This window comes from Pongo abelii, chromosome 7, assembly GCF_028885655.2.
Source record: "Pongo abelii isolate AG06213 chromosome 7, NHGRI_mPonAbe1-v2.0_pri, whole genome shotgun sequence".
Taxonomy (NCBI): Eukaryota; Metazoa; Chordata; class Mammalia; order Primates; family Hominidae; genus Pongo; species Pongo abelii.
This window is the reverse complement of record NC_071992.2, coordinates 45,007,878-45,030,763: the sequence shown is the minus strand read 5'-3', so window position 1 is coordinate 45,030,763 and position 22,886 is coordinate 45,007,878. Positions and strand designations below refer to the sequence as shown.

At 39.6% G+C, this 22,886-nt stretch overlaps 1 protein-coding gene across 7 annotated transcripts in view; it reads right to left on the bottom strand.

Moving 5' to 3' along the window:
* HOOK3 (hook microtubule tethering protein 3) overlaps positions 1–22,886 on the bottom strand; it is a 147,683-nt gene that overhangs the window by 75,990 nt on the left and 48,807 nt on the right. For all 7 annotated transcript variants that reach the window (XR_008527882.2, XM_002819053.6, XM_054561529.2 and 4 more), the window contains 6 exons: positions 21,561–21,628; positions 14,880–14,942; positions 12,707–12,790; positions 7,530–7,693; positions 5,380–5,520; positions 3,780–3,981 (listed from right to left, as the gene is read on the bottom strand). Coding sequence is in view for 6 of the 7 variants with exons in the window: in XM_002819053.6 (XP_002819099.1) it covers positions 3,780–3,981; positions 5,380–5,520; positions 7,530–7,693; positions 12,707–12,790; positions 14,880–14,942; positions 21,561–21,628 (722 nt within the window). In the remaining variant the exon portion in view is untranslated. The remainder of the gene's footprint in view (positions 1–3,779; positions 3,982–5,379; positions 5,521–7,529; positions 7,694–12,706; positions 12,791–14,879; positions 14,943–21,560; positions 21,629–22,886) is intronic.

Sequence of the window (22,886 nt, the reverse complement as noted above, 5' to 3'; positions counted from 1 at the left end):
GGAGTTAAGAGGCCAGGTACGGCGGCTCACACCTGTAAGCCTAGCACTTTGGGCGGCTGAGGTGGGCAGATTGCCTGAGCTCAGGAGTTCCAGATCACCCTGGGGGCAACATGGTGAAACCCCGTATCTACTAAAATACAAAAATTTAGTCGGGCTTGGTGGTGCACTCCTGTAACCCCAGCTACTCGGGAGACTGTGGCAGGAGAATTGCTTGAACCCAGGAGGTGGAGGTTGCAGTGAGCCGAGATTGTGCCACTGCACTCCAACCTGGGCCACAGAGCCAGACTCTGCCTCAAAAATAAATAAATAAATAAATAAATAAAATGAAAAACAAAAAGGAGTAAGAGACCATCAAAAGTAACCAGGGAGATTTGAAAAAGCACACAAAGAGGGCTTGTAGATGAAATATTATCATTTAAAAAATAAAGTGGCCAGGCACAGTGGCTCATGCCTGTAATCCCAGTACTTTGGGAGGCCAAGGCAGGTAGATCACCTGAAGTCAGAAGTTCGAGACCAGCCTGGCCAACATAGTGACACCCCATCTCTACTAAAAATACACAAAAATTAGCCAGGCATGGTGGCAGGCACCTGTAATCCCAGCTACTCGGGAGGCTGAGGCAGGACAATCGCTTGAACCTGGGAAGTGGAGGTTGCAATAAGCCGAGATCGCACCACTGCACTCCAGCCTGAGCGACAGAGCGAGACTCTGACTCTGTCTCAAAAAAAAAAACAAAACAAAACAAAACAAAACCATATAGCAATCTTTGTAATATACTGGCAAAATAAAACATTCTGTGCGTAATCAACAAGCAATGCTTTCCCACCATTATTTTTACTCCAAGTTGTATTGAAGTCCAGGTATGCTGATTAAGAAGAAAAAAAAGGATATGGAATAGAAACGGAGAAATTGGGCTGGGTGCAGTGGCTCACGCCTATAATCCCAGCACTTTGGGAGGCCAAGGCAGGAGGATGTCTTGAGCCCAGGTATTTGAGACCGGCCTGGGAAACATGGAGAAACCCTATCTCTACAAAAATTACAAAATTAGCTGAGTGTGGTGGCACACACTTGTGGTCCTAGCTACTTCGGAGGCTGAGATGGAAGGATCACCTGAGCCTGGGGAGGTCGAGGCTGCAGTGAGCCATGACTGCGCCACTGCACTCTAGCCTGTGTGACAGTGAAACCCTGTCTCAGAAAAGAAAAAAAAAAAAAAAGACACAAATTCCTTTTATTTCTTTACTATATCCCTTCTGACAAGAGAATCTACAGACACTATCAGAAGTAATATGAGAATTTGGCAAGGTTGCAGAATCAACATATAAAAGTCAATTTCATTCATATAAATTAGCAATAAAGTGAAAATGGTATCTTTATCTAACTGCATTTAAAAAGCAACCCAAAACACAAAGTACCCAACAGTAACTACAATGAAATATGCACAAAATCTTTAGAAGAACATTAATAAACTTAACCCAAAGACATGGAAGACCACGGAAAGGTATTATGTTCAGACAGGAACAACTCTCCCCAAATTGATCGACAGAGTCAATGTAATTCCAATTCCCAAGAGTTTGGAGTTTAAAGGGAAAGCAAAGGGCTGAGAACAGACACTTTTGAAAAACGACAAAGTATAAGAGTCTGCACTACCACCTATCAAAATTGCTAAAAATTTGTAAAACATGAGTGTGATACTGGTGTAGGAAGAGATAAATATACCAAGGGAAAAGAAGAAAGTGTCCAGAAATAAACCCATACACAACATGGATATTTTAGATACACAAGGTAGAATTGCAGGTCACTGTGGAAGAAAGGACTATTAAATAAATGGTAGTAGGCTGACTGGTTATCCACACAGACAAAAAGAGTCTCAAAGGGATCCCTACTTCACACCCTACACAAAAATTAATTCCAAGTGGATTAAATACCTAAATGTGCAAAACAAACTTTAAATCTTTGTAAAGAAAATAGAGAAGATTAGACTATATCCTTATATAGGAAATAATTTCTTAAAATATAAAAAGTACAAATCATAAAAGTACTTGAAGTTCATCACGCTGAAATTATCAACCTCAAAAAAGTAAAAGGACAAGTCATAGATCCATAGGAGATTAAGTAAAAATACGTGCAAGTGATAAAGAATATCTAGAACATATAAACAACCTTTAGAAATCAGTAAAAGAAATGATTCAATTTCTTAAGTGGGTAAAAGATAAAAATAGGAAATTTACAAAAGAAATATGGTCAGTAAATATATTTGTAATCAGGGTAACACGAAGTATGAATTAAAAGGAGACACTATTTCATACCCATCTAATTGGCAAATTTTACTTATTTTTTCTTTTCTCAAGACAAGGTCTTACATGTCTCATGTTGCCAGCAGAGTCATATGCGGCACAAAAGCAAAGCTGGAGCGCAGTGGTGCAATCGTAGCTCACTGTAGCCTCTGAGGCCCGGGCTCAAGCGATCCTTCAACCTCAGCCTCCCAAATAGCTGGGACCACAGGTTCATGCCACCATGCCCAGCTAACTTAAAGTTATTTTTAGAGATGGGGTCTTGCTATGTTTCCCAGGTTGGTCTGGAACTCCTGGGCTCAAGCGACTCTCCTGCCTCAGCCTCCCAAAGTGTTGAGATTACAGGCGTGAGACACTGTGTCAGGCCAGCAAAATTTAGTTTGCCAATACTGTGTGTTGGTGATGATGTGATGCAACAGGAATATAAACTGCTTGTTGGTAACACAATCACTTTAAGGAACAATCTGCTAATATCTAACTACATTGAAGATACCCTTAGACAGAAATTCCATCAAGTTGTAAAACCTTCACACATATATAGTAGAGGACCTGTACAATACTATTTATATGGCACTTCTTTTAACACAGAAAAAAAAGCTGAAACATCCTGTAGGTCTCTTAACAGGAAAATGGATAAATTTTGGTACAGAGACTAACTGAGATACTATACAGCAGCAGAAATGAATGTTATAAAGCTATACCTATCATGATAAACAAATCTCACTGAGCAAAAGAAAAAAAAATTACGAAGAGTGCTCTCACTGTATCATTTATATAAAGTTCTGGAACATGTCAAAGTGCTATAAATTTTTAGGGATAAATATATATATGCAGCAAAATATAGAGAGACGAATGGGAATGAAAGCCGCAGCATGGAGGCTGCCTGTAACGAGGAGGGGGAGAGCATGTTTTATTCAAGCATGAATATTTACTGAACTATGCTTTTACATTTGTATATTTCTTAAGTATTACATAATAAATAAAAATAAGTAAATAAAATAAAAGTACCTGCTATGGAGAGTTTAAAGCTCTTTAAATATTAGATAAATATAAATAAATACAATAGGCCAGGCATGGTGGCTCACAGTGGCTCACGCTTGTAATCCTAGCACTTTGGAAGGCTGAGGCTGGTGGATCACTTGAGCTCAGGAGTTCAAGACCAGCCTGGGCAACACAGTGAAACCCTGTCTTTACCAAAATACAAAAAATTAGCCAGGCGTGGCAGCATGCATCTGTAGTCCCAGCTACTCAGGAGGCTGAGGCAGAAGAATAGTTTGAACCTGGGAGGTGGAGGTTGCAGTGAGCTGAGATCATGCCACTGCACTCCAGGCTGGGTGACAGAGTGAGACTCAGTCTCCTAAATAAATAAATACAATAAAGAAAAGGTAAAAAACAGAATACCATGAAAACAAGTCAGTAATGTTGGTAAGCTACATGTCATAACTGAGAGCTTGCCTGAAACCATCACCAAGATGCTGTGTTTCTTTTACCTGTCTCTTGTAGGTTTCAAGTTGACTTCGCGCTGCGTTGGCCTTTCTTAACTCTTCCTCTAGACTGACAGTGTTCTGCATATACATGGTATTCTTCTCTTCTAAGAGTTTAACCTGACGCCTTAAATCACCAAGGTCTTCTAGCTTCTTTTTGTAAGATTCTACTTGACCTTCTAGTTTAGATACTTTATCAGAAGAATGTCTAGAATTAGATGGGAAATTAAAAAAATCAGAAACACATCCACACTTGTAAAGTTGTTTCAGTGTTAAGAAGGATTGCCAGGAAACACACATCTAATGAAATAAGACAAAAGTGATTCCAGGTTAATTTTCTGCACAGGTTAACAAATATGACCTAAGTTACAACTAAATGTTTAATGGAGAATAATAATTTAAGGAAACCAAGCAGGAGAGGGCAGCCAGCAGAGTCACATGTGGCACAAAAGAAAAGTAAGTTTAACAGTGTCCAAATAATTTGGCAATTATCAGTGACCACCGGAATAGCAGCTTCAGTGGGGCAGTGTGGGCAGATAGTGGGGTTGAGGAGAGAACGTGAATTTTACCTTATGTAATCTAAGTTTGGTTCTGGTGGGAAGGAGAGAGTAATAACTCCCTCTCTTTCTAAAAGAGACCTAAATGTGCGTGTGCATGTGTATGAAGGAGAGAGATTCAAAAGGCAAAAGAAATGAGGATTGGTGTAACACAGTCCCTGTGTAGGCCAGAAAGGTAGAGGTCCAGAACACTGAAGAAGGAATTAGCCCTGAACAGGAGGAAGAATAACAGGTCTACACTCTCTAAAGAAAGGGTGGGTGGGAACCCAGGGAAGTTTAGAGGTTTAGGAGACAAAAGACATGGAGAGTTCAGCAGTTCATGGCCTCTTTCTTCCCTGCTATAGGAGACAAGGTCATCTATTGAGACGAAGGCATGGGAGGTGTGTGGGGAGGGCAGCCAGGGGAGTAGAATCCTGAGGAATCAGAATGGCTGTGAGTGAGACAATGAGCAGGGGGAGGGCGGGCCATTGGGAAGAACCCAGCTCAGAAGGAAGCCACCAATTGGCAGCAGCACAAAACTATCAATTATGCATTTCCCCTGTTCTCAGTATTCAAAGAGCAAAAGTGGAAAATGTAGATGGTTGAGATAATCAACAGAGGATAGGAGACTGTACAAGTAGAGGGGTGAAAAAATGAGGTGGCAGGGAGTGAGGCACCTCATGAAGAGAACTCAAGGGATAATAACAAGACCCAGCAAGAAAATGAGGCCTTGCAGGCGTGGCGGAAGAAGAGCTCCAGAGCTGTACAAGTAAGAAGTGATGGTCAGAATTTCTATTTTACAAACACTTGTGTATCGCTTAATTGCCAGACACTGTTGCAAGTGTTTACAAATATAAATTCACTCAACTCCTCATATAAACCTGAGGTAGGCATGTGTATTGTTTCCATTTTTGCAGATGAGAAAACAGCCATACAGAGGTTGCATAAGCAGTAGACCCGGGATCCCAGCCCAGGTAGCCTGGCTCTTAAGCTTGCTTAGATCCTCAGAAACCCTAGAGTTTCTAACACCAGAGCCAAACTGTGCTGGGCGGTGAAGGTGAGGTTTTTACCTCAGCACGTCGATCTCATCTTTCAGAGACTGAGCTTCATCTGCCAAAGTGGTCAGTTCATCATTCTGTTGCCGAAGTTCAGAGATCTCCTTTTCTAACTCTTCACAACGTATTCGATAATCATCTTTGGCTGCTTCTAGTCTGTAACCGATATAAAATAGACCACGAAAGCACTATTTACTGCCTCCTCATTCTCCTTAGAACAGTAAAAGAAAAATACAAAGCATGAGAATAAAGCCTTCTTGAATATGTCTCCCATGTTAGTGGCCACAAGCTACATTCTCAAGCACTAACTGTCATAAAAATGAACTCCACTGTCCCAAGTCTTGGGAACGGTGACAACTGGTTACTATTTCCCTACCAGAAAGCAAGACATCATGCAACATTTTTCCGAAATACTGCAGATACAATTTATTTAAGGGCTTTTTTTATTATAAAATTAACACATATGGTCCGGCACAGTGGCTTACAGTAATAAACCCATTATGTTAATAAAAACAACATACCCTTTATGAAAAATAACTATTTTCTAAAACAAAAAAAGTGAGAAGAGTGGCACTGTTTTACATTTTTGTGATTCTATTATCTGTTTTAATAGAAGACAGCTGGGTTCTCATATTCGTTTCTACATTCATCTGTTAGTGACATGCTGTTTTTTGGCTGAAGCATATGAAGAAAATCCAGCCTTGCAGACACATAGTTGGGAAAGAGAGAGTCTTGCAGATTCTCCAAAATGGTATCAGAGGACCTCCAGGAGCCTCGACCATTCTTTGAACTGCTGACGTGGACCAAAGGGAATGGATTGTTTCTAAGGTTTCTAAGGAGCCTAAGAAAAGTTTATTACTTTTTCCTGTTAAGGTAAAAGAAAAAAAAAAAATCCAGAAACATTTCACTGAGGAATAACAAGAATAGTTATGTTACCATACTCAGTTACTCAGTAAAGTAAAAATCTAATTGATGTTTAATTTCTGTTTTAACACTAGAAATCTATGGCTAGGGAAGAAACAAGTCATGACGCACTTTTTAGTAAACCGTAACAAAATATTTTCATCATACTCTTAAGTCTTTCGATTTTGTGCTTCCGTCTTATCTTGCAGGACACATTTTCCTTTTTCTTCTTTTGACCACCCAAAGGTCAAAGGGCCCTTCTTCCTTCCTTTTGGACTTTTCTTCCCACAGAAGATGTCTGGAAGATTGTTCCTTTAAATCTCACCTGTCCTTTTAAATCAGCTCACCCCTTTAAATAAGCCTATCTCTATAAACACACACATACACACACACACACGTATATAGATTTCTGTAAGTCTATAAATGCATCTGTCTTTTAAAAATCCCTGCCTGCAACTTTTCATGTCATCTGGCCCTTCCCGAAGATGTGCTTATTTTGAAATCCCTAATCTGTGGTTTATGGTCTGCTCTGACCATTACTTTTCCAAACAAAAGTCATTTCAGATTTTCAGTGAAATTTAATCTTTCTCGTGATCATGTCAACTCGCTTTCAGGCCCCTTCACAAATGTTCTTCCTTGGTCTTTCTTGAAAGTTTCCTCAGTCGCCTTTGTTTCCCACAGAGGGGCAGGTGTGGGGTACTCCCTCTCACTCAGGTATCCTGTAGTTGCAGCACTCTGCCTTCAAATAATAAGGAGGGTGGCACTCTGATAGAACATTTCCTAGATGTGAAGTAGTTTCATGTTGTGTGAGGAGATTCTGAGAAGCTGTTTATTTGGATCCTCAATGGACTGCAGTTTCCCAGAAGTCCTAACATTATATTCTTTTTTTCTTTTCTTTTTTTTCTTTTTTGAGACAAAGTCTCGTTCTGTTGCCCAGGCTGGGGTGCAATGGCACGATCTCGGCTCACTGAAATCTCCACACCCCCCGTTCACACGATTCTCGTTTCTCAGCCTCCCAAGTAGCTAGGATTACAGGCACCCACCATCATGCCTGGCTAATTTTTGTATTTTTAGTAGAGATGGGGTTTCGTCATGTTAGCCAGGCTGATTTTGAATCCCCGACCTCAAATGATCAGCCCACCTCAGCCTCCCAAAGTGCTGGGATTCCAGGCATGGGCCAACGTGCCTGGCCAATATACTCTTAACTTTAAATGACAGCTAACAAATTTTTAAAAATCAGATTTTAATGAGTTGTCTTTTACCTGAATGTTTCTTCTTGGAGCTGTTCTAATTGAGTCTGGAGCTGCAAATGCCTTCTTCCTGCTGGACTGTTAGGGTCTTCTATAGAATCAGATTGATTGAGTCTTTCCATTAATACCTGATTCTCTGCCAACAAACTGCTTTTCTCTTCCTGCAATGCTGCAACCTGTTGGAATATAGGACGACGGCAGTTATTTCTTCCAATTACACTGGCATCAGCTCAATCACTTGTGAATTACCATTACAAATTAAAGCCTATATATATATTTTTTGAGGCGGAGTCTCACTGTCGCCCAGGCTGGAGTGCAGTGGCGCAATCTGGGCTCACTGCAAGCTCCGCCTCCTGGGTTCACACCATTCTCTTGCCTCAGCCTCCCGAGTAGCTGGGACTACAGGTGCCCGCCACCACGCCTGGCTAATTTTTTGCATTTTTAGTAGAGATGTGGTTTCACCATGTTAGCCAGAATGGTCTTGATCTCCTGACCTCAAGATCCGCCTGCCTCGGCCTCCCGAAGTGCTGGGATTACAGGCGTGAGCCACCGCGCCTGGCCATTAAAGCCTATTTTTAAAGAAGTACAATCAATCTCCACTTAAAACATTTACATCATTTTGGAATACTGCACGTGCAGAACAAGATGTAAGAGTAACAATTCATTCTTATTTCATATTTGAAGAAACACCTCACCAGACAAGATATAGAGATGGCAAATAAGCACACTAATAAATAATCATTAGTTATCAAGGAAATGCAAATTAAAATCACAATATTATGTAACTACACTCCCACTAGAATAAATAAAATTAAAAAGACTGACTGTACCAAATGTTGGCAAAGAAACTTGTGATGAGAATGTAAAATGTTTCAAACATTTTGGAAAATAGTTTAGCAGTTTCTTAAAGAATTAAACATGCAACTACCACATGACTGATTTAGCCATCCTACTCCTAGGTATTTACTCAGAGAAATAAAAGCATATGCCCACACGAAAACTTAGGAACAATGTTTATAGCAGCTTCATTTGTAATAGAAGAAAACTGGAAACAATCCAAACGTTTGCCAGCAAGCAAATGGATAAATGATTTGCAGTATATCATATAGGTTGAACATCCCAAATCCAAAAATCCAAACTCAGAAATGCTTCAAAATCTGAACGTTTCTGAGCACCTACATGACACTCAAAAGAAATGCTCACTGGAGCCATTTCAGCTTTTGGATTTTTGGATTTAGGATGCTCAACCACTAAGTATATAATGCAATAATGCGAATATCCCCAAATCCAAAAATATCCTGAATTTCAGATATGGAATACTCAACCTGTATAAAAGAATACTACTCAGCAATAAGAAAGAATTAACAATTTACAGTTACAACATAGATGAATCTCAAAATAATGTAAGAAGTCAGACAAAAGGCCGGGCGCAGTAGCTCATGCCTGTAATCCCAGCACTTTGGGAGGCCGAGGTGGGTGGATCACCTGAGGTCAGGAGTTCGAGACCAGCCTGGCCAACATGGTGAAACCCCATCTCTACTAAAAATACAAAAATTAGCCAGGCGTGGTGGCAAACGCCTGTAATCCCAGCTACTCAGGAGGCTGAGGCAAGAGAATCGCTTGAACCTGGGAGGCAGAGGTTGCAGTGAGCTAAGATCGTGCCATTGCACTGCAGCCTGGGGGACAAGAGCGAGACTTCGTCTCAAAAAAAAAAAAAAAGAAGTTAGACCAAAAAAAGTCAATATATATGGCAGAACTCCTTTTTACACACAGACAAAAAGAATCTAATTTTCAAAACATAAACATGGCTGGCATGGTAGCTCCTGCCTGTAATCCTAGCACTCTGGGAGACTGAGGGAGGAGGATTACTTGAGCTAGCAGTTGGAGAACAGGCTGGGCAACACAGTGAGACCCTGTCTCCACAAAAAATAAAAAATTAGCTGGTGTGGTAGTGAATGCCTGTGGTCCTCACTACTTGGGAGGCTGAGGCAGGAGGATCGCTCGAGTCCAAGAGGTCGAGGCTACAGTGAGCCACGATCACACCACTGTGCTCCATCCTGGACGACAAAGCAAGACTCTGTTTCAAAAAAAAGAAAAACACAGGCCAGGTGCAGTGGGTCACACCTTTAATCCAAGCACTTTGGGAGGCCAAGTTGGTAGGACTGCTTGGGGCCAGGAGTTTGAGACCAGCCTGGATAGCATAATAAGACCCCATTTCTACCAAAAAAAAAAAAAAAAAAATTTTAGCCAAGCCTAGTGGTAGGCGCCTGTGGCCCCAGGTATTTGGAAGGCTGAGGTGGGAGGATCACTTAAGCCCAGGAAGTTGACTGCAGCAAGCTGTGATCATGCCACTGCACTTCAGCCTAAATGACATAGCATAATCCTGTCTCAAAAAACAAAACGATGAGCCAGATGAGGTGGCTCACACCTGTAATCCCAGCACTTTGGGAGACGGAGGTGGGCAGATCACTGGAGCTCAGGAGTTTAAGACCAGCCTGGGCATATGGCGAAACCCCAACTCTACAAAACATAAAAAAATTAGCTGGGTGTGGTGGCATGCGCTTGCAGTCCCTGCTACTTGGGAGGCTGAGGTGGGAGGATTGCTTGAGCCCAGGAGGCGGAGGTTGCAGTGAGCCAAGATTGCATCACTGCACTCCAGCCTGGGTGACAAAGTGAGACCCTGTCTCAAAAAACAAAACAAAACATAAACATGATTATTTAAGAAAATAACAAAGCAAAGGGGCTTATAACGAAAAGCTAGTTTCCTATGGAGTTTTCCCACTCTCCAGAGAATAGTTTTGACGGTTCCTAATTTTATTGCTTTTGGTTGTCACTTTACATATCTAAATAATGTTACACAATTATTTCGTGACTTATCAACCTTAGACATTATCTAGTGACTCTCTCCTCTGACATGTTTGATTACAGCAACTTGTGCCATTCCTTCCTACCATAAATATAGTTAATCACTGTTCTCACTTCTTTCACTGATCACCTCTGCAACTTTAAACTACTTATTGATTCATTTCACTCAGTCACCCACCCACTCATTCACTCACTCACCTACTATGTGCTAGGTATGGTTGCAGTTTTCTAAGTGCAAGGGATACAGTGATGAAAAAAGGGAAGTTCTTACTCATGTGTTATATATTCAAAACAAATTATAAGTAAAAACAAATCATTGCACAAGAAAGTAAATTAATATATACATGTAAAAACCAGAATATAAAGTGCTATGCAGAGTGATATGGTTTGGATATTTATCCCCTCCAAATCTCATGTTGAAATGTAGTCCCAAATGTTGGAGGTGGGGCCTGGTGGGAGGTGTTTGGATCACAGCATTGGATCACTCATGAATGGCTTGGTAGTGTCCTCATAAGTGAGGGAATTCTTGCAAGACCTGGTTGTTTAAAAGTGTATGGCACCTTTCCACCCCTTGCTCCTACTCTTGCCATGTGACACAGCTGCTTCCACTTTGCCTTCTGCCATGATTGGAAGCTTCCTGAGGCCCTCACCAGAAGCAGATGCTGGAGCCATGCTGGAAAGCCTGCAGAACCATGAGCCAATTAAACATCTTTTTTCTCTATAAATTACCCAGCTTTGGGTATTTCTTTATAACAATACAAAAACAGCCTAGTACACAGAGGGTTAAAATAAGAACAACAAGAAAGACTGGGTGATTATTTAGGATTACTCGACCATGGAAGGCCTTCCTGAAGAGACCTACTTTAGACTTACTTCAGTGCCTGATGCATTCCAGTGCCTGACATTTTGTGACAAATAAATCAGGTGATTTTTGAGCTAAGGTTGGATGACAAGGAGCAGCCAGCCATGTAATGATTGTCTCCCTGTAGAAGTGGTTCTAGATGCCCTACTTGGTTAAGATGAAAGCCATCATTTCTGGCTCTCCCTTTCGTTCATCACTCCTGTTTTACTTCTCAAACTCTATCATTGGCATCTTAACTTTTACAATAATGTTTCTCCATAGGACAATTCTAAATGTTGAAAACCAATAAGGTTTACATTACACATTACATTACATTATGATTACATTATGACTGTGTTGCTGTTTTCTCCACAGCAAAACATGCTGTAGGGCTACCTCTTCTCTTCTCATAACCTCTCTGCAACACTATCATTCATTTTGCAATCTGTCCATACCTGGGATTGGCAAACTGTTCTGGTGTAAAGGACCATATTGTAAATGTTTTAGGCAAGTACTCCACTCTGTCATTGAAGCCTGAAAGCAGCCACAGACAATACATAAATGAGCCATGATAAAATTGTATTTGTAAAAACAGAAAGCAAGCCACAGTTTGCCAATCCCAGTATATAAATTTAATTTTATATTACTAAAGATACTTATATTCTGCTTATAAAAATAATGAAATCTTATTAGTATAACTCTTAGCATTTGTATATAAATTCTAAAATCTGAAATGCAATTAACAGCACTTACATTACGACTTTGTAAATATTATTTCCTAGATAACCCAACAAGTGTGATGTGATTACTTTCTTCAATATGCATCCAATGCAATGACCAACTCATATGCCTTTCAAAGCAAAATGCCTCTTCTATTACAAAGTATTATGAACTCTACATATGCATAACCCAGTTTTAACAAGTATCAAAACATGGCCAACTATGTCTCCCATGTATGTCCCCCTCTTTAGTCAAAGTAAATTCCAGACAAATAATCTTATTTTTGTCTGTTATTTGTGAAAGGTATTCTCAACTTTACCTTTAATTGTGCTCTTGAATTTTTTTTTTTTTTTGAGATGTAGTCTTGCTCTGTCACCCAGACTGGAGTGCAGTGGCGCAATCTCGGCTCACTGCAACCTCTGCCTCCCAGGTTCAAGCAATTCTCCTGCCTCAGCCTCCCAAGTAGCTGGGATTACAGGCGTCCGCCATCACACCTGGCTAATTTTTTGTATTTTAGTAGAGATGGGGTTTCACCATGTTGGCCAGGCTGGTCTCGAATTCTTGAGCTCAAGTGAGACCCTTGAGCTCCCCTCAGCCTCCCGAAGTGCTGGGATTACAGGTGTGAGCCACTGCGCCCAGCCATTTTTTCCCTAAAAAAGGGTTGTGTTATAGTTAAGATGTACTGTATGGCAGTACACAGCACATTTGGTGGTACTTACAGTGGTATGTTTCAAAGAGGTGGTGCACAGAACAAATCTCTTACCTGCATATCCAATTCATGGCATCTTTGAGCAATTTCTTCCTTTGCTGACAAAGCTTCATTTAGTTCCTCTGTAGTTTTCTTCAGCTGGTTAGAAACAAAGAGATAAACATTTTAATATGAAGTGGTAACAATAATTCATATGTTCAACACAGAATTAAAACATTTCTCCCCTGTCTTTCCTGAAGAGGGAAGGGTGCAAGAGGAAATCAAGAATCCCGTGGAAGAGTATAAACACAGCACTTTTAACTTTAAATTAATTTCTTTTACTCTGTCTTATTTTTTCCGTCCTTTGAATTTGGCTCATTCCGCATATCAAGTTTTCTTATGCATATTTTTTGATCTAGACTATCTGGTTCTTGGTAAAGATAATTCTTTAATAACTGAGAAATTTTACCTTCATAAAATATGTATGTGCTAGAGGAATAGGGATTTTAATTGTTAAAATATGCAGCTAGAATATTTCAACACAAGTGTTTTAGTTATATTAAAACCTTATGCTGGGAGGTGGGGGAAGGAGAGTCATATTAAAACCTTATGGTAAGGCAAGGGGAGGGATAGCATTAGGACAAATATCTAATAAGTGCAGGCCTTAAAACCTAGATGATGGGTTGATAGGTACAGCAAACCACCATGGCACATGTATACCTATGTAGCAAACCTGCACATTCTGCACAGGTATCTCAGAACTTAAAAAAAAAAAAAAAAAAACTATCAGAAACTGTTGTGAAAAGTTAGAATATGATGAAAATTTTGCATCTCCTGAGATTAAGAAAACAAAAATATTACTGAAGGAAAAAACCTTATGTTAATTTGTATAGCACCATTAAAAAATTTGTTTACTCTCAACATAAACCAAACATTCCTGAGTTGTATCTCTTTACTATATAAACTCTAAATTAGCAAAGTATGAAAAAAAAAATTGATCAAAAAAATTTTATCATCTCTTCATTTCATGTGACCAAACCTCTGTGTGGTAGATTTAAAAAAAAATTAAAGCTTGGGTTAAAATTGCAACATGTCCAAAGATTTTCTGCAAAACATTTAGAAACTACAGGGAGGAAGTGAAAGAAGACGAAGAATACAAAGATTTCTATTCATGTATTGCACGAGATGTACAAAATAGCTTGAACACAGAACCTGACATTGTAATTAACACTTCCTTAAGAAGCAATATTTAGGCTGGGCGCGGTGGCTCAAGCCTGTAACTCCAGCACTTTGGGAGGCCGAGGCTGGCAGATCACAAGGTCAGGAGATCGAGACCATCCTGGCTAACATGGTGAAACCCCGTCTCTACTAAAAATACAAAAAAAAATTAGCTGGGCATAGTGGCAGGTGACTGTAGTCCCAGCTACTCGGGAGGCTGAGGCAGGAGAATGGTGAGAACCCGGGAGGTGAAGCTTGCAGTGAGCCAAGATTGTGCCACTGCACTCCAGCCTGGGTGATAGACCAAGACTCGGTCTCAAACAAACAAAAACAAAACAAAACAAAACAAAACAAAAAAAAGGAAGCGATATTTAAAAGTACAAAGTAACTTTTCTGTTAAAATCACAAAAATACATTGCAGGATTCCTTTAAAAATACAGTAGTTCTTAGAGCATTTAATTATTCACTACTTCACAGATATGAGAGGTGGGATCGAGAAGACATCTTCAACTGACAAAAGGAAATAAAAGGTAAGTATCTTTTGCATTATATATAAACCATAAAAATAAATTCATGTCATTTTCCAGGAATTTGACATGTCATTTTCCAAGAAAATGACAACTGTATATTTCATTTTACAAGAAAATGACATGAACTTATTCTTATGATTCATATAATCATAAGCTGTAACATCTATTGTGTTAAATGTGGCACACTGATATCACTAACAGAAAAATAAAAATTCATGACTAGAAAACAGGAGTCACAATAAACTAAAAAAATTAACCTATTTCAAAGTAGATTATGCAACAGCATTTTAATTGCAAATGCATTTTATTACAAATTATAAACTTAATTATAAACGTGTAAATTCCATTAGTAAAATAGCTTATGTTCTTAAAATTTTAGGTAAAATATAAAGAATTAAACCAGTATAATAAAAAGCAATTTTAACCCATTCTTCTCATTAACATCTGAAGCGTACCCTTTTCAACCTTTTCATGAATAAAAACAATGTAAAATTATATACCTGACGATCAAGGTCAACATAGGCATCATTTCCAGCAGAGACAGGAGATTCTTTACTCATCAGCTGAAATCAAGATTTAAATCATTATAACTATGAGGCAAAAAAGACATTCTACATAAAATACTTAACATAAGAAAATGAATACCCAGCCACTATAGAAATATAAAAATTAAAATGAAAACAAGCATGTAAAACACTTTACATTAAAGCTTCTGAGTCTGGAACTTTTTTTGTCCCCACTCCAGAATAATGCCTTCATTTAAAATTAGAGGGCTGGCTGGGCGTGGTAGCTCACGCCTGTAATCCCTGCACTTTGGGAGGCCGAGGTGGGCGGATCATGAGGTCAGGAGTTCAACACCAGCCTGACCAACATGGAGAAACCCGTCTCTACTAAAAATACAAAAATTAGCTGGGCGTGGTGGCACCCGCCTGTAATCCTAGCTACTCAGGAGGCTGAGGCAGTAGAATCGCTTGAACCTGGGAGGCGGAGGTTGCAGTGAGCCAAGGTGGTGCCATTGCACCCCAGCCTGGGCGACAGGGCGAGATTCCTCTCAAAAAAAAAAAAAAAAAATTAAAATAAACAAATAAATAAATAAATAAAATTAGAGGGCTATCAGCACCATAAGACAGGGCAAGAGAAAAAAAAGTAAATAAAATAATAAATTGAATTAGAGGTCTAAATTCTGATGCTCATTTTCACCGCAAGCCTAGTAATAAGAATCTAGTATTACTTACTCTTATCACAAAAATGACAAACCATTAAAATTAAAATGTGGCTACATACTTAAAAATAGCGGCTTCTCACTAAAAATAGCAATACTATTTATTTCTAAAGAATAAATGTGGATAATATCAGTATTAGGGAAAATTACTGGCTAATGTTTAATGATAACACACACACACACACACTGACACCCTAACCCTTATGTTGCAAAGAGAGAAGATCCAGAGATCTTCTGAAGGGAACAGAATTCTGGTTATGACAACTGTCAGGGAGAGACTCAAATGGCCCCAGTCTTCTATTGTTTCCTTCTTATATTCTGTTTTAAAGACAAAAGGGAGAGGGACAATCAGAAATGTGGGGATGTATAACTGGGTGTGGTGGTACGCGTCCTTTAGTTCCAGCTACTCGGGAGGCTGGGGTGGATGGAATGCTTGAGCCCAGGAGTTGGAGAATACTGTGATCACACCTGTGAATACCCACTGCACTCTAGCCTGGGTGATGTAACAAGACCACATCTCTTAAAAGAAAAAGAGGCATAAGGATGTACTGTTGAGATCTTGTGATTCCGTCAACAGCTCTTAATAAAAATCTAGGTGTCCTACTCTGAGCACAACCATCTCTCATCGTAGGCCTCTCATTAAATTTTATCTGTTCCTCAACATCAGGAAGACTTCTGGGCCCCATCCCTCTGTACTTTCTCCTTGTCTTTCAGTCTTAGCCCATCATTTCACTTCCTCACTCAGCTCAGACTTGATAGTGAACGCAGTTGATTTTGCCTGCCTAAAGTTTACTCCTGTTTCTTCTGCTAACATTGTCTACCATTGTCCCCTCCCTACTTTCGATTCCTAGGTTCATTTGTCTAATCAATTATTTTCTCTAGATTTCATGTCTATGACTTTTGTCAATATTCTCTACTCTCCTCTTACCTCATTTTTTCTTACTGGCAAAAATCTCAATCCAAGATTAATCCAGCTACAACTGCCTATATGCTACCTATACCCTGACTGCTAAAGTCATCCCACGGTATAGATGGGGAACTAGTTCTAGGACTCAGGCATATACCAACATGCACACACACTCAAGTCCCACAGGCGGCCCTGCAGAACCTCCCTATGTGAAAAGTTGGTCTCTGTACATGTGAGTTTCACATCCTGCAAAGACTGTATATTCCATCTGTTTGGTTGTACAAAAAAACAAACAAACAAAAAAAAACAAAACTGCACAAAAGTAGACCTGTGCAATCCAAACCTGCATAAAAGTAGACCTGTGTTGTCTAAGGGTCAACTGTATTGAGAAGGTAAAAGAAATTTAAAAACCACAAAACTGGTATCACTATTAATAAAGTTTCCAATCTCAACTGGGCCTTCAGTGCTACTCAAAAAGCACAGCTGTTTTCCCCAGCCAGCAGCCTCATTTTCATCAGAGATTATTCCACACTGTTGCTGCTTCTCGAACCTCACCAACTCACCCACACTCATCATCAGACTATCTTGTCTTCAGATAAGAATTTCCCATACCCTAATTTACAAACTTAGTGACAGGCATGCCCACCCCTTCCTTTCTTCATTTCTGTTACAATGCAACAGCTCTTCTTCTCACCCAAGGCTAATCCCCAACTGTGCTTTCAACTCCATCTCTTCCAGCATCTCCTATGAGACTTATGCTTTGTGAGGCAAGAGACCATGTCTATCTTTTTCATGGTTGTATCCCTAGTGCTGACTACAGTGTTTGGTACATACTGGGTACTCAATAAGTATTTGCTAAATGAATATGCAAATAACAGACATATTAAAAATCTAATTTGGATTCTCTTTTACATACAACTTTATATCTTGTTCTGGTCATTTGACATTTAAAATTTTTTCCTTCTGTCCTAAGATACCCTTTTACACATTTTTATTAACTATGTAATACTCCATCATATGGACGTACCACAATTTAAACACTAGCTTACTAATGGATATACATTGTTTTCACATTTCTGTTAATATAAAATAGTTTGATAAACATTGTTGTGTCCAGTCTTGGTCTGAGTTTTTAAATAATTCCCTGGGATAGGTTCATAGAAAGTCACTTGGTCACAGATTTAATTTAAAAAACATTCCTGGTTATAGATATACCAACTGTTATTATAGAAAAATTTAAAAATATAGAAAAGGGTAAAGGAAATTCAGCTATTTGCAGAGTTAACATTAAGTAAGTTTACTTGTTTTCCCTCATCTTAATTTTTATATTTAACAGAAATCGGATCATATTGTTCATCTGCTTTCTATCTACCTTTTTAAACCTAATATGAGCTTTCCCTTACGTCATTAAATATTTTTCAAAGATATGCTTCAATGCCTATGTAATATGCCAGTATACTGGTATACCATAATTTATTTACCCATCGCTGGGTAGTTATTTCTAATGCTTCAGTACTAGGAAATAATACTGAAGCACACTATATTGAAGGGATACAGCACAATGGTTGTAGGTATGGGCTCTGCACTGCTTAGACCTGAGTGCTATCTCAGTCACTACTTCCTAAGTGAACCTGAGCAAGTTACTCAAACTCTCTGTTTCTTTTTATAAAATGAAGACAATAATATACACCTCACAGGATTGTAGTGAATTTTCCTTTATACTGTGACAAATATACGTAACAAAAATTGCCATTTTAACCACTTTAAGTATAAATTCGGAGGCATTAATTGCGAGTGTACAGAAATTTAAATGGAATTTGCTAACAAATGGAAATTGCTTAGTCACAGCCCAATCTAGTATATAGTAGATGCCAGATAAATGCTTGTTATGACTACTATTATGTATCTTTGTATTTTACTTTTTTTTTTTTTCTGAGATGGAGTCTGGCACTATCACCCAGGCTGGAGTGCAGTGGCACAATCTCGGCTCACTACAACCTCCGCCTCCCAGGTTCAAGCCATTCTCCTGACTCAGCCACCCAAGTAGCTGGGATTACAGGTATGTGCCACCACGCCTGGCTAATATTTATATTTTGAGTAGAGACAGGGTTTCACTGTGTTGGTCAGGCTGGTCTTGAACTCCTGACCTCGTGATCTACCCACCTTAACCTCCCAACGTGCTGGGATTACAGGCGTGAGCCACCGTGCCTGGCCGTATTTTACATTTTTTTTTTTTTTTTAGGATAAACTCCTAAAAGTGGAATTACAGGATCAACTACACTAAGGCAGAATGGTTGGCGGTCCTCTTATTCTTTTCCCTGCTCTTGCTTAGTAACAGAAGCCTGGAATTTTGGCTGGGTCCATGACTATCTAGAATAAGGACCCCATTTCCCAGACTCCCCCATGTGGCTAGGTGGGTAATATCTGGCTAACAGGAGTGAGAATTCCTGCAAATTTACTTGCAGGAGGTGGATAACTCTTTCCTCAATCCTTTCTGCTGGCTAGAAATATAAACGTGAAAGACAGCACTGAACCACTAGCTGGGAATCATGTATTAAGAACGGCACAGCAGCAAGATGGAAGAAAGCTGGGTTCCTGATGACTATAGAGCCTCCACACCAACCCAGGACCACTTGAGAGCAAATTAAACTCATGTCTTGCTTGGGTAACTGTAGTTTTGGTATTTTAACATGATCAATCTAATCTTATATGATATAAAAGGGGATAACACTTTTAAAAGATACACCAGTTTGCATTCCTGCCATCAGTGCTGACTGCTAAACCAATCAACTCTTTAAAAGCTTTGCTGGGTAATAAAGAATTTCCCTAGAAATAGGAGTTGTCTTTGCTATTCACAGTGGGCCCTTAGATAGTTTAAGCTAAGGAGATGACTCCAGATGGCAGCTGGCCACTCCAGAAAGACCAATCATGTGATTAGAAGGTTGGGGCTTTGTTATCAGCCTGACCTCTGGGAAACAAAGGAGGCTGAAAATTGATTTGGACATCATGGTCACTGATTCAATCAAACATACCCATGTAATGAAACCCCAACAAAGAATCTGGATATAAAGGCTCAGGTAAGCTTCTCTGGTTGGCAATACTCTGCATATTGCTACCATGGGGTGGGGACAAAACAAACTGCATTTGGGACCTTACCTGACCTCACTCTATGCATTTTTTGGTTTAACAGAAACTTAACAATCCAGAAACGCATTTAATTTTATTTGTATCCATTTGCTGTAATAAAGCTGTTATCATTCCTGACTTCTGTGAGTTGTTCTAGTAAATTACAGAATGTGCAGGGATAGTGGGAATCCTTGAATTTGTAGGCAGTTGGTCAGATGACAGGCCCTGAGCCTGGAGCTGGTGTCTGAACTGTGGGCAGTCTGTGGAGAGTGATGCCTTTAAATCTGTGAAGTTTGGCCCAACTTTGGGTAGTTGGTGTCAGAAGTCATTGCAAGTTTTTAAGCACAATTTCATCTTAATTTGCATTTAACTGAATATTTTTCATGTTTTTCTTTGGTATTTTTCTTTCTTTTTTTTCTTTTTTTTTTTTGAGACAGTCTCGTTGTCGCCACGCTGGAGTACAGTGGTGCGATCTCAGCTCACTCCAACCTCTGCCTCCTAGGTTCAAGCGATTTTCCTGCCTCAGCCTCCCGAGAAGCTGGGACTACAGGCATGTGCCACCACGCCCAGATAATTTTTGTATTTTTAGTACAGACGAAGTTTCACCATGTTGGCCAGGATGGTCTCAATCTCTTGACCTTCTGATCCGCCCACCTTGGCCTCCCAAACTGCTGGGATTACAGGTGTGAGGCCACCGCACCCAGCCTGTCTTCTGTATTTTTCTATGTTAGGTGCATATTCATGTCCTGCATACACTTTTCTATTTCTCTTAAGGGTTTCTTCCACTGCTTTTATGATTAAAAACATTCTCACATCCTGAACTTGACCAGCTATTAGTCTCTGTTTTATTTTTACTTTTACAGTTTTATGTTTTACATTTAAAACATAAATATTCATCTAGAAATTGCTTTGGGAATGGCTGGAGGTGAAGATCCGTTTTCTGCCAAACAGGAAACCACCAGTTAAGTGTGAGGAAGACTGCTGGTTTAAGATAGGTATTATTTGGCTGGGCGCCGTGGCTCACGCCTGTAATCCTAGCACTTTGGGAGGCTGGGGAGGGCGGATCACCTGAGGTTCAGGAGTTCGAGACCAGCCTGACCAATACGGTGAAACCCCATCTCTATTAAAAATACAAAAACTAGCCAGGCGTGGTGGCATGTGCTTGTAGTCCCAGCTACTCAGGAGGCTGAGACAGGAGAATTGCTTGAACCTGGGTGGCGGAGGTTGCAGTGAGCCAAGATCACACCATTGCACTCTAGCCTGGACGACAGACTGAGACTCGGTCAAACAAATAAATAAATAAATAATAGATATTATTTATTATTAGCTTTAGGAATTAGTCTGCTATTACCATTTCATTAAGGGCACTTTAAAAAATTAGGAATAGTTGGCCGGGTGTGGTGGCTCACGCGTGTAATCCCAGCACTTTGGGAGGCCAAGGCGGGCAGATCATGAGGTCAGGAGATCGAGACCATTCTGGCTAACAAAGTGAAACTTCATCTTTACTAAAAATACAAAAAATTAGCTGGGCGTGGTGGCACACACCTGTAGTCCCAGCTACTCAGGAGGCTGAGGCAGGAGAATCACTTGAACCCAGGAGGCGGAAGTTGCAGTGAGCCCAGATCGCACCACGGCACTCTAGCCTGGGTGACAGAGTGAGACTCCATCTCAAAAAAAAAAAAAAAATTTAGGAATAGTTATATCTATACCTGCAAAATAAATGTTTAAGATTTAAATAAAATTGGAAAATTTAAATGCGTATGATTTTTTAGAATAAAAACAAGAAAAGATATATCATAAATGCAAAGTAAAAACTCTTTAAAAATGAGCAGGAGAATCTCTTTTAAAATTTTCCACCTGTATTATTCATACTCATGTTTACTCCTTTAATTTTTCATAAACTATAAGCATGAAGCTCCAACATACCTCTTGAATGGCTGTCATGACAACATGTTGAACAGATTCCTCCATCATCATAATGGCTTGGATGTACTCTGAAAACAAGAACAATCTGGAATGTCACTGTTCAAGTTAAAGATGGTCAAGGGAATCAAGGCTCATACTTCATAAATTCTTATAAGTCGTTTCCCTGTGTTTTGATTCCTCCTAAGAATCCCACATACACCATTAAATGTATTGGTAAAGTCCGAAAATCACACTATTTATCTTTCCTTAAGATCTTTTCTTTCCTTTTCAACATTCCTTCTAAAGTTGAGGCTACAGCTACAGGTCATGAGAATGGAATATTGGCATGAGTATGTGCCAATGTAAAACGATGAAATGGTAAAGCCTGAAACCAGGATGGAAAAATCTCTGTATTACTTTTTTCTAAAATCTAAAAATTATATTTCACATTACTCTTTGCTACACAGTTAAAAAAAAAAAAACTTTGAACTCTGTGCTTTATTTTTATGTGACATCAACGTGCTGCATTATTCTGCCTTAATATATCCTTTTTTTTTTTTTAGACAGAGTCTCACTCTGTCGCCAGGCTGGAGTGCAGTGGCGCCATCTCAGCTCACTGCAACCTCCGCCTCCCGGGTTCACACGATTCTCCTGCCTCAGCCTCCCGAGTAGCTGGGGCTATAGGTGTGCGCCACCACGCCCAACTAATTTTTGTATTTTAGTAGAGACCGGGTTTCACCATGTTGGTCAGGATGGTCTCGATCTCTTGACCTCGTGATCCACCTGCCTCGGCCTCCCAAAGTGCTGGGATTACAGGCGTGAGCCACCACGCCCAGCCTGGCTTAATATTTTCTTCTACAGCAAACAAAAAAAATGAAACTGAGAGCCGCTTAGGACAAAGAATTGAGATGAATTTAAGATACAAATTGATACCATAGTTAAACAAATATTGTATAATCCCAGGCTTTAAAATAATCACTGACTGGTCTAAGGGTAGTGAGTTATCACAATTGACTGTTCACAGTTAGAGATGGAACTCCTTGTTCTACTACTTCCCCCTACTCACTAAGTCACTTGACCAGTCAAACACAAAAAATAAAATGATTCACACCTCCAATAAGCTAAAGCAGCAACTCCATCAATCTCATCCTCACCACTGCCAAAAAATAAAAGGATCTCTTTGTTATTAGTAATGACAAACTTGAAAACAATTTCTTGCCTCTGCAATAAGAAACATGTAAAAGAGTAAAGTAATTAGGAAATTTTAGGCTCAACCTACCTGTCCAACCCCATACATCCAAACAACATGCACAATAAAAATCTCACTCCTTGAGGTAGTATTCATAT